We start from the raw sequence: 12,101 nt of genomic DNA on the forward strand, positions 1-12,101 counted from the left end.
CCGTCACCAGCGGTCGCAGCAGCTGCCTCTGGCACGATTCAGCAAAGCCCGGTGTGTCTCATCCCGGTGGGGAAGCCTGGGGTGAAGCCAGGGAGGGCGGCAAGCTGTTTGCGGCCGGGCTGGTGTTGGCAAGAAGGAAGCTAATGGCGTTTGGGGAGGGCACAGGAGTGCTGGAGGGAAGAGAAATGAGCCTCAGACACTTACGCCAGGGCTGGTGGGAGATGCAAATGTTTAACCTGGCACCTTGCCCTAATGCTAGCCCAAAGGTGCAGACCCTCGTTCAATCGCCCGGCGGGGGTTCCCACCCAAGCACTGTTCAGTCTGGGGAGCGCACGATGAGCCAGACACGTACGCTAGTGATGTGAAGGCAGTTCACGGGAATGTTTTCTTTTATAAATTGTGTTTTTATTGGACAGCTTTTTAGTTTTTGTCATCAGCGCTTGACTAAATGCTTCCCCGTTGAGAGTGCTGAGGGCGGGAGGCTGGAGTTTAATTCACTGGAGGTATCTTGGTGGCATTTTGTTTTGGGTAGCAGCTGCTGATCTGATAAGGTGACTCCGTGAAAAAAATTACTTTTATTAAGTATGCTCTGTGTATATGATACGTGCTTGAATTATTAATGGTGCTTCTTCCTGCAACGTAACTGTGGGAAGAGAGTGGATCTGCTCACAGGACTTTTCGCAAGGTACTTGTGTAAAGGGGCGGTTTGGGAGAGTGGTGCCTGAGAGCCTCAGGCGAAGATTAATATCTCTGTAGCAGGACAATGCTGTCTGGGGAGTCTTTGCCTCCTGGTGTCAGATACTAAAGTATCTTTTTAATAAAATAAAACAAAACAAAAAAACCCCAACAACAACAACAAAAAACAAAACCCAAGACACACCACCTCAAGGAAGTATTTATCCTTAGCACCCTCTTCTGGGCAAGTTCTTAGTGTCAGGATTTTGTATCAACAGAGAAGAGTTCTTAAGATCTTTTGTATTGTTTTAAATTGCTTTCTCTCTATAGGTACCTCTAATGCTCTTGGAATTTTATCCGCTAGAACAACAGAAATAGTTTCTTAACATTATTGGTAGGCACTGTATTACCATGTGTAAAATACATGGGTTTTTTTCTTCATTGTGAGAGGTGTATATTGTTTATTATTTTGTTTTGAGTATTTTTCTTTATAGCAGATGACCTCATGTTAGATGCTCTTGACATATCCTCACAAAGATGCCACACACATGGCATGATAAGGTATTTTTAGCATAACCGATGAATGTTGCAGAGACTGAAACAAGCACCGTTTTAGAAACCCAAGCACCTGCAAGACAGCTTGCTGTCATTCCAAGGGGAACAGCATAGACCTAATTTCATTTCACTTTTTGCTGCAGTGATAGCTTTTTAGCTGTGTGCTTGTCATTTTCAGTGTGTTTGGAATGCCATAGTGATGAGTACTGGAGCCACTGGAGAGCAGAGCTTAGAGCCAGTGGTTTCTCAGTGACACCTGGGAATTGTGCTCTCCATAAACAGTCCTTTTAGGCTCCTTTTGGTTAAGAAGGGGAAGCTTTTCCCCAGAAGCTGCAGAGATTTGAACAGGTGGGCTTTACTTTGCCAAGTGTGTGCCTTTCTGATCCTCCAGAGATTGCCAGCTGGGCTCCGACGTGATCCCTGTTGGGAGTGCTCCGTGCACTGTGTGAGTTCGTGTCTGACTGGGACTTTGAACCTGCTTCTGGCAAACGGGGCCTTACATGATCTCTTGGTTTGCTTTGTGCTAAGGCTGAATTCTGCATCCCACGTTCTAGCTAAGAGAAGTGTCCAAGAGAGAAGGTTTTTATTAAAAATGATATATTTTCCCAGAAACTTCTGTATGAAAGCCAACTCCTGTGCATTCCTAGGAACTTACTTTCTTCCCATTCATTATGGGACTTGGTAATGCTGCAAAAAATTCACTATTTCCAGAAATTTAGGGTCATTGGAGCCATACAGCACTGATCCTTCCCTGATGGAAAACTCCCACTCTTATTGCTAACAGTTGTGTACTTTACATTGAGGAAAATGTGGATGGGATGTGGTAGAACATGCTGGCATGGCGAGAAGAGGAGGTTGAAGGTATGCAATGTGAGTACCAGAAAGGCTGGTAAAAGAAAGCCAGATGTATAGAAGAGAGAGGAGTAGGAGAGAGTAGAAAAAGCGAATGGTAGGCTAAGCGTTTAGAAGTGAAGAACACCTTTACCTAGTTAATTCCCTGCAGTTATTTCCCTGCAGTTTCCTGTTACGTTCCGGCTTGAACTTAACCCCCGGAGTGAAAGGCTGGGGAAGAGGAGACAGTTAGGAACACCCTCCCCCCCCAGCATGAATACTCAAAGCCCCAGAGCCAGAAGAACCTGATGTCTCCAAGGCTGAGCTCTTGGGGTCGGCAGCAGAGCATGGCTGCAGGGTTTGGAGTGCAGGTCTCCGAGGTCAGATCTGAGCAGCCCACGCAGTGAGGTATGGATCTGCCGGGAGAGTATGAACTGCAGAGGGATACTGGCTGTGGATGATGGCTACCTACCGTCTCCGTATGGGTGTCTTCCTACAGCACTTCATTTTGAGCTGTGGCTGTGTTTAGGCAAGACACTGAATCATAACTGTATCTGAGCTGTTCAGACATCTCCCATTGGGAGCCTCTGGTCAGCTGGTGTAAGTGTGGCCGATCGTCACCTTGGCAGGGCTTGCTGCAGGACAAGAAGTATCTTCTGTAGCTGGCCTTGGTGTTCTGAATAAAGAATGTTTTGCTTGCAGTGGTCTGCTTTTCAACCGTTTAACTCTGTCCTCTTTCTGCAGAGGATGTGCTGAGTAAAGATGCTGGGGAGTGTGCAATATGCCTGGAAGAGCTGCAGCAAGGAGATACTATAGCACGGCTGCCTTGCCTCTGCATATATCATAAAGGGCAAGTATTCCTCGGGATGTATATAGAATTCCGGAAGGTCACATTTATTGGGTAACTCCTCTAAGGGGTGCTTAAAGGAGCACCAAAACTCACTTGCTTTTTACATTTAGAAAGCCAAACAAACAACAAAGAAACAACAGCAGCAACCTTGAAGATATTTTTGAAATGACATCTTTCTGTGTCTCCAAAAAATGTATTTAAAGTCAGTTTTCCCTGCTGTAGTCTTCTCATGTCTGCATGAAAAGTCCACAGGAAAAATAAGGCAGAATCACCTGTGTGGCAAAGGAGTGCACGTCACGGCTAGGGAGCTTGGGCTGTGTGTACCGAAGTTTTGTCAAATGCTAGTAGGCTTGGGGAGGAGAGGGCCGAACACTTTTTAAACGTGTTTCGTATTTGTTTTCACAAGTGTCTGTCCCTCCAGGAAGTAAAATGTCGATGAATGATACAAGCAAGATGATGGTGTTAGTAGCGAAGTAACCTGTGTATAAAAGCTGGATAGTAACTTGTAAAATTCTTCCTTAGAAAATTCGAACACTTAGGAAACTTATTCAACAGCATTTAATATCCAAATATGACCGTGATTTGGTGTTTTCAAATTTTCCAATGATGTGTATTTATACGTATGCTTCTTTATATATATATATATATATAAAATATAAAATTCTACTAGTCATTGAAATTATGAGAAACCAATTTATATTTGTATCTTACTGTGAAATGTTACTGAGATATTAATGTTGATTGTTTTCATTTTTGTCTTACACCCAACAGCTGCATAGATGAATGGTTTGAAGTAAATAGATCTTGCCCTGAGCATCCATCAGATTAAGACAAGATTCGTGGTTTTAGGTAATATTTCTTTTTAGCTGCGTACATTTCAACAATAAATATCTTGCTTATTGAAAATAACTCTTTATGCTATTTTTTTAATTTGTGAATTTGCTACTGTGTCTCAGAACTGCAATGTTAATTAGTAAGTATTGACATATATTGCAATATGTAAAAGGTTTCTGCATCCTTATATGGCATGGTCTGAAATGATGTATTCCAGTTTTAGTACTGGAAAGTGGCAAGTCAGTGCCAGTAAAGCTGAGTATTTTTTCCATGGAAATGAAAAAAAATTAAAATAATGCAATTGTGTAATTTTGGATTGTTCCATGAGTACTGGCATTTATTTCTGACGGAAAGCTTTTGGAATCCCATGAAAAAGTTGAAACTGGGTATTTTGAAAAACACTTTCATGTTAATGCATTCCAGAATGTTTAAAATAGATGAAGAAATAAAAATGTTAACATGTTTCTATCCATCCCATCACACAGAGGTTCGCGTTTTTCCAGCTTATGTTTTGTGTTAATGATTTCAGATCTGCAGTCAGTGTCAAAGGTTTAAAGGACAGGTTTATTCTTATAGTTGACTAGTTTGAAAACTTTATTGTGCATTAAATTAGTGCCCCTAAGCATTACAGAACACACCAACAATCATCATCATTCTTAGAGAAATGTAGATATCTGAAATTCTGGCTGGTAGGTGATGGTTTGGTTTTGTTGTTCTGATGGAAATTTAAAAAAAAACCAAACAAACCACATAACTGAAGGCTTCATCATTGGCGTTTATTTGTTCGTTTCATCTTGCTTCGTGAGTCTGCGTTGCAGGTCATGTTGCAGTGCTGTGGTGGTTGCAGGGGTGGCAGAGAAAACCTGAGGGAAGGTATCCTGCTACAAGGATAATTGTTTTAACCTCAGGGCAGCGCTACCCAATATTAATAAACAAACGCGTTTCCTGTCTTGCCCCCAACAACTGAATTGTGGCAGAAGCCCGCGTGCTGCTTATGGACATGTTTGGCTCTCTACATGCTCCCGGGCGATTAACCTCACATCAAATCCAGTTTGCTTTTTTTTCACAGCAGAGGTGGCGATAACTGGGGGCTTAGGGAAAAAGGGAAGGAAGACACGGTGGTTGCTCTCATGCTGTTTGTGCGTGTTACGTACTGAAATAGCTGAAACAGTGCTAATTCTGTCTTCTGCTTTTTCACAGCTGCTTCCGCTGATCAGAAAACATAGGAGGTGTGAGGTTCCCTTGCTGAGCACAGCGTGCCTGGCTGGAGACTTCTGGTCCTTTGTGGCTGAAAAAGGCGAAGATGGACAGTGACATGGAAAAAGCGCCGCAGCCGCCAGTTACTCGCCAGTCGCGCTCGGTGTACCGAACACTCGCGCAAAGGACACACAGGGATTTTGAAAATGCTGCACATTCTGTCACAATCGACTCCCCGCAGACTTTACTGACGCTATTTTGTATCGAAGGCCAAAGTTCCCAATTTCAGCCTAACTTGTGGTTCTGTGAAGAAGCGGGTTATTGGATATGTTTCCCGCTGCCTCGGGTGGAAGCGGAGACGTTCGATACGTGCTATCTGAGACCCTTGCAGGAAGAAGGCCCCGGTTTTGAGAGAAGGCCACCTTCTCGTTGGCTGAAGAAGAGTAAATGGCAAACTAAATATAATCTAACAGAGTGACCTTAATTTGCTGAATTCACACCCTGTTTTACGTTCCTCACTTTTTTCCAAGAGCAGAAAACATAAACTTCTCTGCATAGGAATACTATATTTCAAAATTTTGTAACTAAACCTTTGTCACAATGCAGTCCAAAGAGTAAAACTGAGACAGGTAACTAATTTATATTGATCAAGCTATAGGGATTGTTGGAATCTGCACATTGTATTGCTATTTAAGTAACTAAAATTTCTCTTTTACTGCTTGTGAGTAAAAACAACAAGAAAAAAAATGCAGCAAAGCAAAATCTTACAGCTATGCAACTTTTTTTTTAAATAGGAAAAAGAAGAAGAATTACCAATTTTAAGTGCTGCCAGTTAAGGTAATTTGTTTAACGGGTATTTTTTTAAAAATGTTTCAGGTAATTATTTTATTGTACTACTCTCATCTCCAGGCTGCCTCCTGAGGTGTAAATAAATAACTGCAAATGTGGGCACAGCAAGAGGGTTTTTCACAGGCGTGGGTGAGATAACATAGAGGTGGGATTTGCGTTTAATTTTTCAAACACTTAGGCACAAGTTTTTGCTTCCTTGTTTGAATGTCTTTTTTGATGGCAGGACCTGTAGTACTTTGCATCTAAATCTTTGGTCTCTTCATGTGGAGACCAGCATTTGACAGTGTGGTTTGTTTTTTAGATGCACCTGCATTTGTTTAATTTATTATTGTTTTACTGTATTATATCGGTATACCCAGGGCTCCACAAAACACAGCATGTCTCTGGGAGGGGTACACCAAGTAAAACTGTGGAGAAGTATTAGTTCCCATGAGGTATCACAGTTCAAAAAAAAAAGGCAGGGGCAAAGAAAAGACAGTAAACTGGAACAGATGTCAGGGCTTAGAAGCATACTTTTTGTATCAAGAATTAATCGTAGTAGTTTCTGAATTTCACAGCACAGGGAAGAGTTTATGAATATTTATTAGCGACAGCATTTTTGGTGGATTTCAATAGTTAAATTGCACAACACTTCAAACACTTCTCTTGTACATACATAGTTCTGCTTTTCTTGTTTAAGTACATATTTCTCTCTGTTGCTACTGTGATTCATATCAAAAAGGGCAAAGGGCAGGAGCAACTGCTGCTATCTGGAGAACAAGTGCAGTGCATGTTATTGAACTCTCCTATCTTGCTTGCAGAGCAGTTCTTGCCTGGATAACATTTCCTCCTGAATGTTGCTCTGTAAAATGCCTTTGTTATGCTGCAAATCTAAAGGAGTCCAAACCAGATAATTATCGTAATCACCGGTGCAGTTTCTACATTTTGGGGCTTGCGTCACTGGTCCATCTGAGCCTGTAACTATGGGGCCCTGTCGTATTCTCTTTTTGGGTGGGAGCAGAATCATTTTGTCACATTTTCAGTTCTGTAGTGACATCGAATGTACAGTCGTTCCCTGTACAGATCCCTTTTTAGCCGAGAATATTTGTGTTGCCTTGTATGATCTTGGGGAGGGGGGGTGTGAGGAATTACAGCGCCTGTAATACTCAAATAGTGGTGTTGCCTGCAGGCCCACTATTCCAATGTTCTAAATTCCTGCTGTCTTCTGAAAGTTAAACTCTTGCATTTGCATTGATTTAATGTTTGCTGTTGGCTTCACACCTACAGAAACTCACCTGTAGTAGCGTAAAGGGAGTAGGTAAGTGTTTTGGCGTCCTGTGCTCTGAGGTGATAGATAGCCTTTGGCTTGGGGACTAAGTAGGTAAATATTAAAAACATAAATCTGTTTACAACTTAAGCTCAGTTTTGGTAGTTCATGTTTCTAGTTCATTTACTGTTTTTTTTTGAAAACCTTCATTTTCTGTGTTCAGATGCAAGCAGCTGGTTTAAAGACCCAGCAGTTATCACTGCTGTCCCACGTTTAGGACCAGTGTTTAGGACCAGATTGCATGCCACTAGCAATCGCTCTGATGCATGGTTTTGCAGGCAAGAGTCTGCTGCTGCTTCCGTCAGCACAGTAGAGCAGCAATGCCTTGGATTATTTGAGGAACTGATACGAGGTCAGCCTTAGATCCTAGTTTGGCATTCTTGGTATCCATAAATCTCTTCTGAAAGGCTACGGGAGGTTTTCTTGTATCAAACCCTGTAACGTAGACTAAGCCGAGAATGACCGTGGGAGCACGAGAGTGATCCTTGGGTTTGAAAACGCCTCTGGAAGCTCACCTCCGTAAGCTTGCTGTCACCAGCGGTTGGTCAGCTGGCGACGACCACGCTGTAGACATAGCTCTAGTCATAGGGAATACCTTCGTTTCAAAAACGTGCTCACAGTGGTCCTGAGTCATTGTGCTTCGGAAGGGGAAAATAAACACCAACCAGGTCCTGTGTGTCCCGATCAAGGAATACCACGCTTGTCCACAAGAAGCAATAACTTAAATTACGGTGCGATATGCTTCTTTGCCTGTAAATATATTGAGATTGCCAATTCTTTGCTGTTTCAGAGTATTTTCTGTCATCTGGCATATATCTTCCCTAAGTATGTAAGGGTGTGAAATAATTCCCATACTCAGGTCTGCCATAAACATGCTGCTTGCCAGAAGGGGAAGAGTAGACTCAACACTGTCTTGAAATGTGAGATTTTTCTGAACTTGTAACATACCGATGTATCTTGAGTAGCAACTTGTGTTTTGAAGTTCAGTGGAGGTGGCTACGCGTTGGATTGTATATAACCCTACTCCATACGATACCGAGAGAGCTGTGCAACTGTCAGCACAGGCACCCGTTGTCCTGTCTCTTACGAAGCAGTGTATCTATAACAACACTTTCCTCTTGAAGGAGGGAGCTCATTTTCTTTCAACGCGTACATTCAACGATGAGTTCAGTGGGACGTAAAAGCAAAAATATGAAGCACACTGCAAATTTGTGGTATTTTATTTTTGGGAAGAGTAAAGTGTAAAACAGCTGGTCTTATTTGTAATCAATTTAACTTTCATATTCAAGGGTAAGTGTACTACAGTATTTTGAAATTGAAAACGTGTAGGTAATGTACAAAGATGTGGGTGGATACCTGTGACCTTTATTTTCCCCCCTACTCCATCCCGTTATGATCTGAAAGGGGCTTTATGACTTAATCTCGAGATTTATACATTTATCCTAGTTCTTAATGCTAGGAGCACTGGCTTTTTAATTAAGTCTTTGCTGACAGGCTGAAGAGCTGGTAAAACTGACTCCCAGAAGACTAAAATCTCAGTAAATATGGGAAAGATAATTTTTATTCAGAAACATGGATCTTCGCTGGTTTTAATTGGATAAAGTGTAACACGTAAGATGTGCTTATGGACATGCTGTTAGTGTGCTGCCTTTTCCAGGTGAGGGCTTCAGAAACTTGCTCCATTTCTTCTGCGTTCCACCAAGAGCAGGGAACGTGGCACTTGAATGTTGCTGCTATCAGTGCGTAAACAGCAACAAAGCATACACTTGTTTTGATGCAGGCCGTGATCTCTCTGAGTTTCTGTGAATTTTAGCTGCTTTCCCATACTGAAAGAGAGTATTTGTGCACAAATTTGGTATTGCTGTTTTGTACCTAATAATTTTGCTATAGGGTTGGGAGTTGCTTGCCAAGAGACTACCGCACACCTGGGAACGCAGAAGTGCTACTGTGGATCTTCCAGCTCACCTTTGCCAGTGGAGGATTGTCCCATTTTTTGATGAGTGCTATATTTTATGACTCACTTTCCACCCTTCCAAGCTTAAAAGTCATTTTGGTATCAATTTCTTCTCCTTTTCCCAGCTGAAGACGGGGTACAGTTGAGGCCACATCCCCTCAATCTTTGGACAGGCTTTCTATTGGCAGCAGCAGAAGTAACGTAAGAGGGTGTAGCTGGAAGAGGAGGGCTCATTAGGGCCAAAAGCGTGTTTTCCTGCAGCAGTGCCGTCAGCTTGTACCGCTTCTTGTCGTTCAGAATAACTCTGTGTGAGAAATTCACAACAGAACGGCGTCCACTTTTCGTTTCCTAATGTAAAACTTCTGTGATGTTTCTCCATATCAATTAACCTGCTTCTAAAATCAGGCTGAAGATGTTTTAGCCTGTTGGGGGGGGGGGGGGAACCCAACCCAGCCCTTACTCTCCAGTTGCACTTGGTTATCTTACTGCGCAGTTCGGCTGGCCTCCCAAGCCGCTGCATCGTGTTCTGTAAAGTCATTTTTCACTTGAGTACGTCAGAGCTGATGATGGGATAAGCTGTAAAATGACCTCGCAGTGGGGCGTTATTCGTTGCTGAAGGCTTGCTCAGGTAAACCGCCGCAGGAATATCCTGCACCTGGAACAGGCTGGACTTGATTCTGTCTTTGATCTAGTAAGTTGCCAGGGTACGAGAAGTAGAAGGCAGCAAGCCCGCTAGCTGATCTCCCCGGCAGCTTTTAATCTACGGCTGTTTGTTTGAGAGACTTTTGCCCTTGGGTGTGCTTTGGCAAAGATTTTGCAACGATAAGTAGGATTTGCTCGATTCTGGCAAAGTTTCAAGTGTAAGAAACCTGACGTTGCAAGAACATAATCTGTTGCTGAATCCTGTTCCTCTGGTTTTCCCTCAAATCTGTCCCTTTTACTGCTAATTTGTTATGTTTAATAGTAAACACTTCTCAGCATGACTGGTCACAAGCTCTCAAGGTGTGAAATGCTAACAGAAAGAGACATCAAAGCGCGATTCTGGGCTCTTCCTATACTTGTTAAGATGAAGCTGAGGTATTCGTTATCATATGGTCAAGAATTCGCTCCTAGCTGATATTGCCAAAGCACTGTAACTTTCAAGGAAGAAGGGAGGTGGCTGAGCCGTAGAGGGGATGTTTTAATCAACTGCTTCATTTTAAAACCTGCAGCATCGCACTGGACGAGTGGCGATCCGGCATTAACCTTATCACTTGATTGCAAATCTCATTCTGGCTCTTCCTACCCTCTGGCAGGTACCTGCAGGTAGGGAGCAGAGTGTATGTTCCCCTTTTTTATATGCCTCTTCCCACAGAGCTAACCCTGTCCACAACAAGTTAGAGGGAACTCTGTGCTAGCTTCTGAAATGCCACCCGTACGTGCAGTGGTAATGGACAAGTTGTCTTCCTTCATTACCGGGAGCAGAAATTGGAATATAATTTGCAATGTCTAATGTAAAACATGTTTGTATTTTTTTTTTTAATTGAGCAGTATGATTGCAAGTTGACTTAAGTTGTTCTAAGGTACTCTTTTCAGTGGTTTGCCAGTACGTAATCATGAATGAAAATATTTTTTTATTGATTTTTAGGTTGTATGTTTAACATTCCATTCATGTAAAATATGTACAAATATATGTAATAAATCTTTTGAAGCACAGTTTTCTTCACACTTCCGGGTGTTTATTTTTTTTTTTAAAGCATTAGTGAAAGAGGCATCGCTGTGGGGCAGAGCTGCCCTATGTCTGTGCTGCAGACCAAGCTGAAGCAAAGGAAGGAAAAGCGATGTGTGGTGTATAGTCACAGCTGGGAAAGCAGCGTGGTATCTCGCCTGTCTGCGGTCCTGCAGGGCGGAGCGCAGACCCTCTGGGCCAGCCTCTGGCCCCTCTCAGAGCCCCTTTGCAAAACGGCTTTTATCCATCCAGCCAGGGACGGTCTTGGCAGAGCTGCTGCTGCTGTTTTGCCAGGGTGACTGGTGGCTGGAGACAAGGTGTTTCTGGTCGATGTGTCCTCTGGTGATCTCCAGCAGACAGGATGGTCTTTGGAGGTTAGCACAAATAGAGCTGCCAGGTCTGGAGGTGGGGAACTTGTGGGTGGTTTAAAAAGAAAAAAGAGGGGGGGAAGGAGGTGGCAAACAGCCCTTTCTCATCAATTACAGACTGGGAAGCTCCATCAAAGCATCAAGCTGGCTTCATATGCTGCTTGTTCCTTTAGTTTCCTCTACCCAAATACCACTCTAGCTTCCTCTCAAACACTTCATGGTTTTCTTTTTAAAACTGACTCCCTGCCAGTGTACCCGGGGCTGGGCAGTGCGTGGATCTCCTTGTCCCCGGTGGTCACCAACGCTCTCTCCTCTGTCCCTGAACAGCTGGGAGGAGGCTGCTACAACAGGCTCCCCCAGAGACACATTGCTGGAGAAGGAATTTCTGCCCGGAGCCACCGAGGGTGTTAAATTGTTCTCCAGCTGAGCTCCCTGGTAAGGGCACAGCGCTGCACAGCCGACTGTCCTCCCACAGCTAACGAACGCAGCTAACGAACGCATCGGATTGCCTCCAGTGCTGCCTGCCGCAGGCAGCTGTGGGCGTGAGAGACCTGACCATGTTGTTACTCTGCATCTTCCCACCTGCCCCGGCAGCAGCTGAGGATCCACAGCCCTTGTGCTAAAAGTGAGATGAGGACGGGGGCACAGATGAGCCACGTGCCACTGAGGACACTGTCCTGGTTTTGACTGGGAAGGGGTTAATTTTCCTCCCAGTAGCTGCTGTGTTTTGGATTTAGTACCAGAAGAATGCTGATAAGGCTCATGGTTTAGTTGTTGCTAAGAAATCAAGGACTTTCTTCAGCTTCTCATGCTCAGCTGATGAGCAGGTGTGCCGGAGCTGGGAGGGGGCAGAGCCAGGCAGCCAGCCCAAGCTGGCAAGAGGAAATATTCCATGCCATGGGCATCACATGCAGTTTATAAATGGGGGTTGGCTGGGGGGCAGGAATCTTTCTCTTTTCCATGAGTTCAAATCC

At 43.6% G+C, this 12,101-nt stretch overlaps 1 protein-coding gene across 1 annotated transcript in view; it reads left to right on the forward strand.

The window, feature by feature from the left end:
• Window positions 1-10,758, forward strand: part of ZNRF2 (zinc and ring finger 2) — a 62,203-nt gene extending 51,445 nt beyond the window's left edge. The window contains exons 3-5 of the mRNA XM_075418920.1: window positions 2,806-2,911; window positions 3,683-3,760; window positions 4,946-10,758. Of these exons, the coding sequence (XP_075275035.1) occupies window positions 2,806-2,911; window positions 3,683-3,740 (164 nt within the window). The 3' untranslated portion in view covers window positions 3,741-3,760; window positions 4,946-10,758. The remainder of the gene's footprint in view (window positions 1-2,805; window positions 2,912-3,682; window positions 3,761-4,945) is intronic.
• Window positions 10,759-12,101: the final 1,343 nt, after the last annotated feature.

This window comes from Opisthocomus hoazin, chromosome 4, assembly GCF_030867145.1.
Source record: "Opisthocomus hoazin isolate bOpiHoa1 chromosome 4, bOpiHoa1.hap1, whole genome shotgun sequence".
In the NCBI taxonomy this organism is placed as follows: Eukaryota; Metazoa; Chordata; class Aves; order Opisthocomiformes; family Opisthocomidae; genus Opisthocomus; species Opisthocomus hoazin.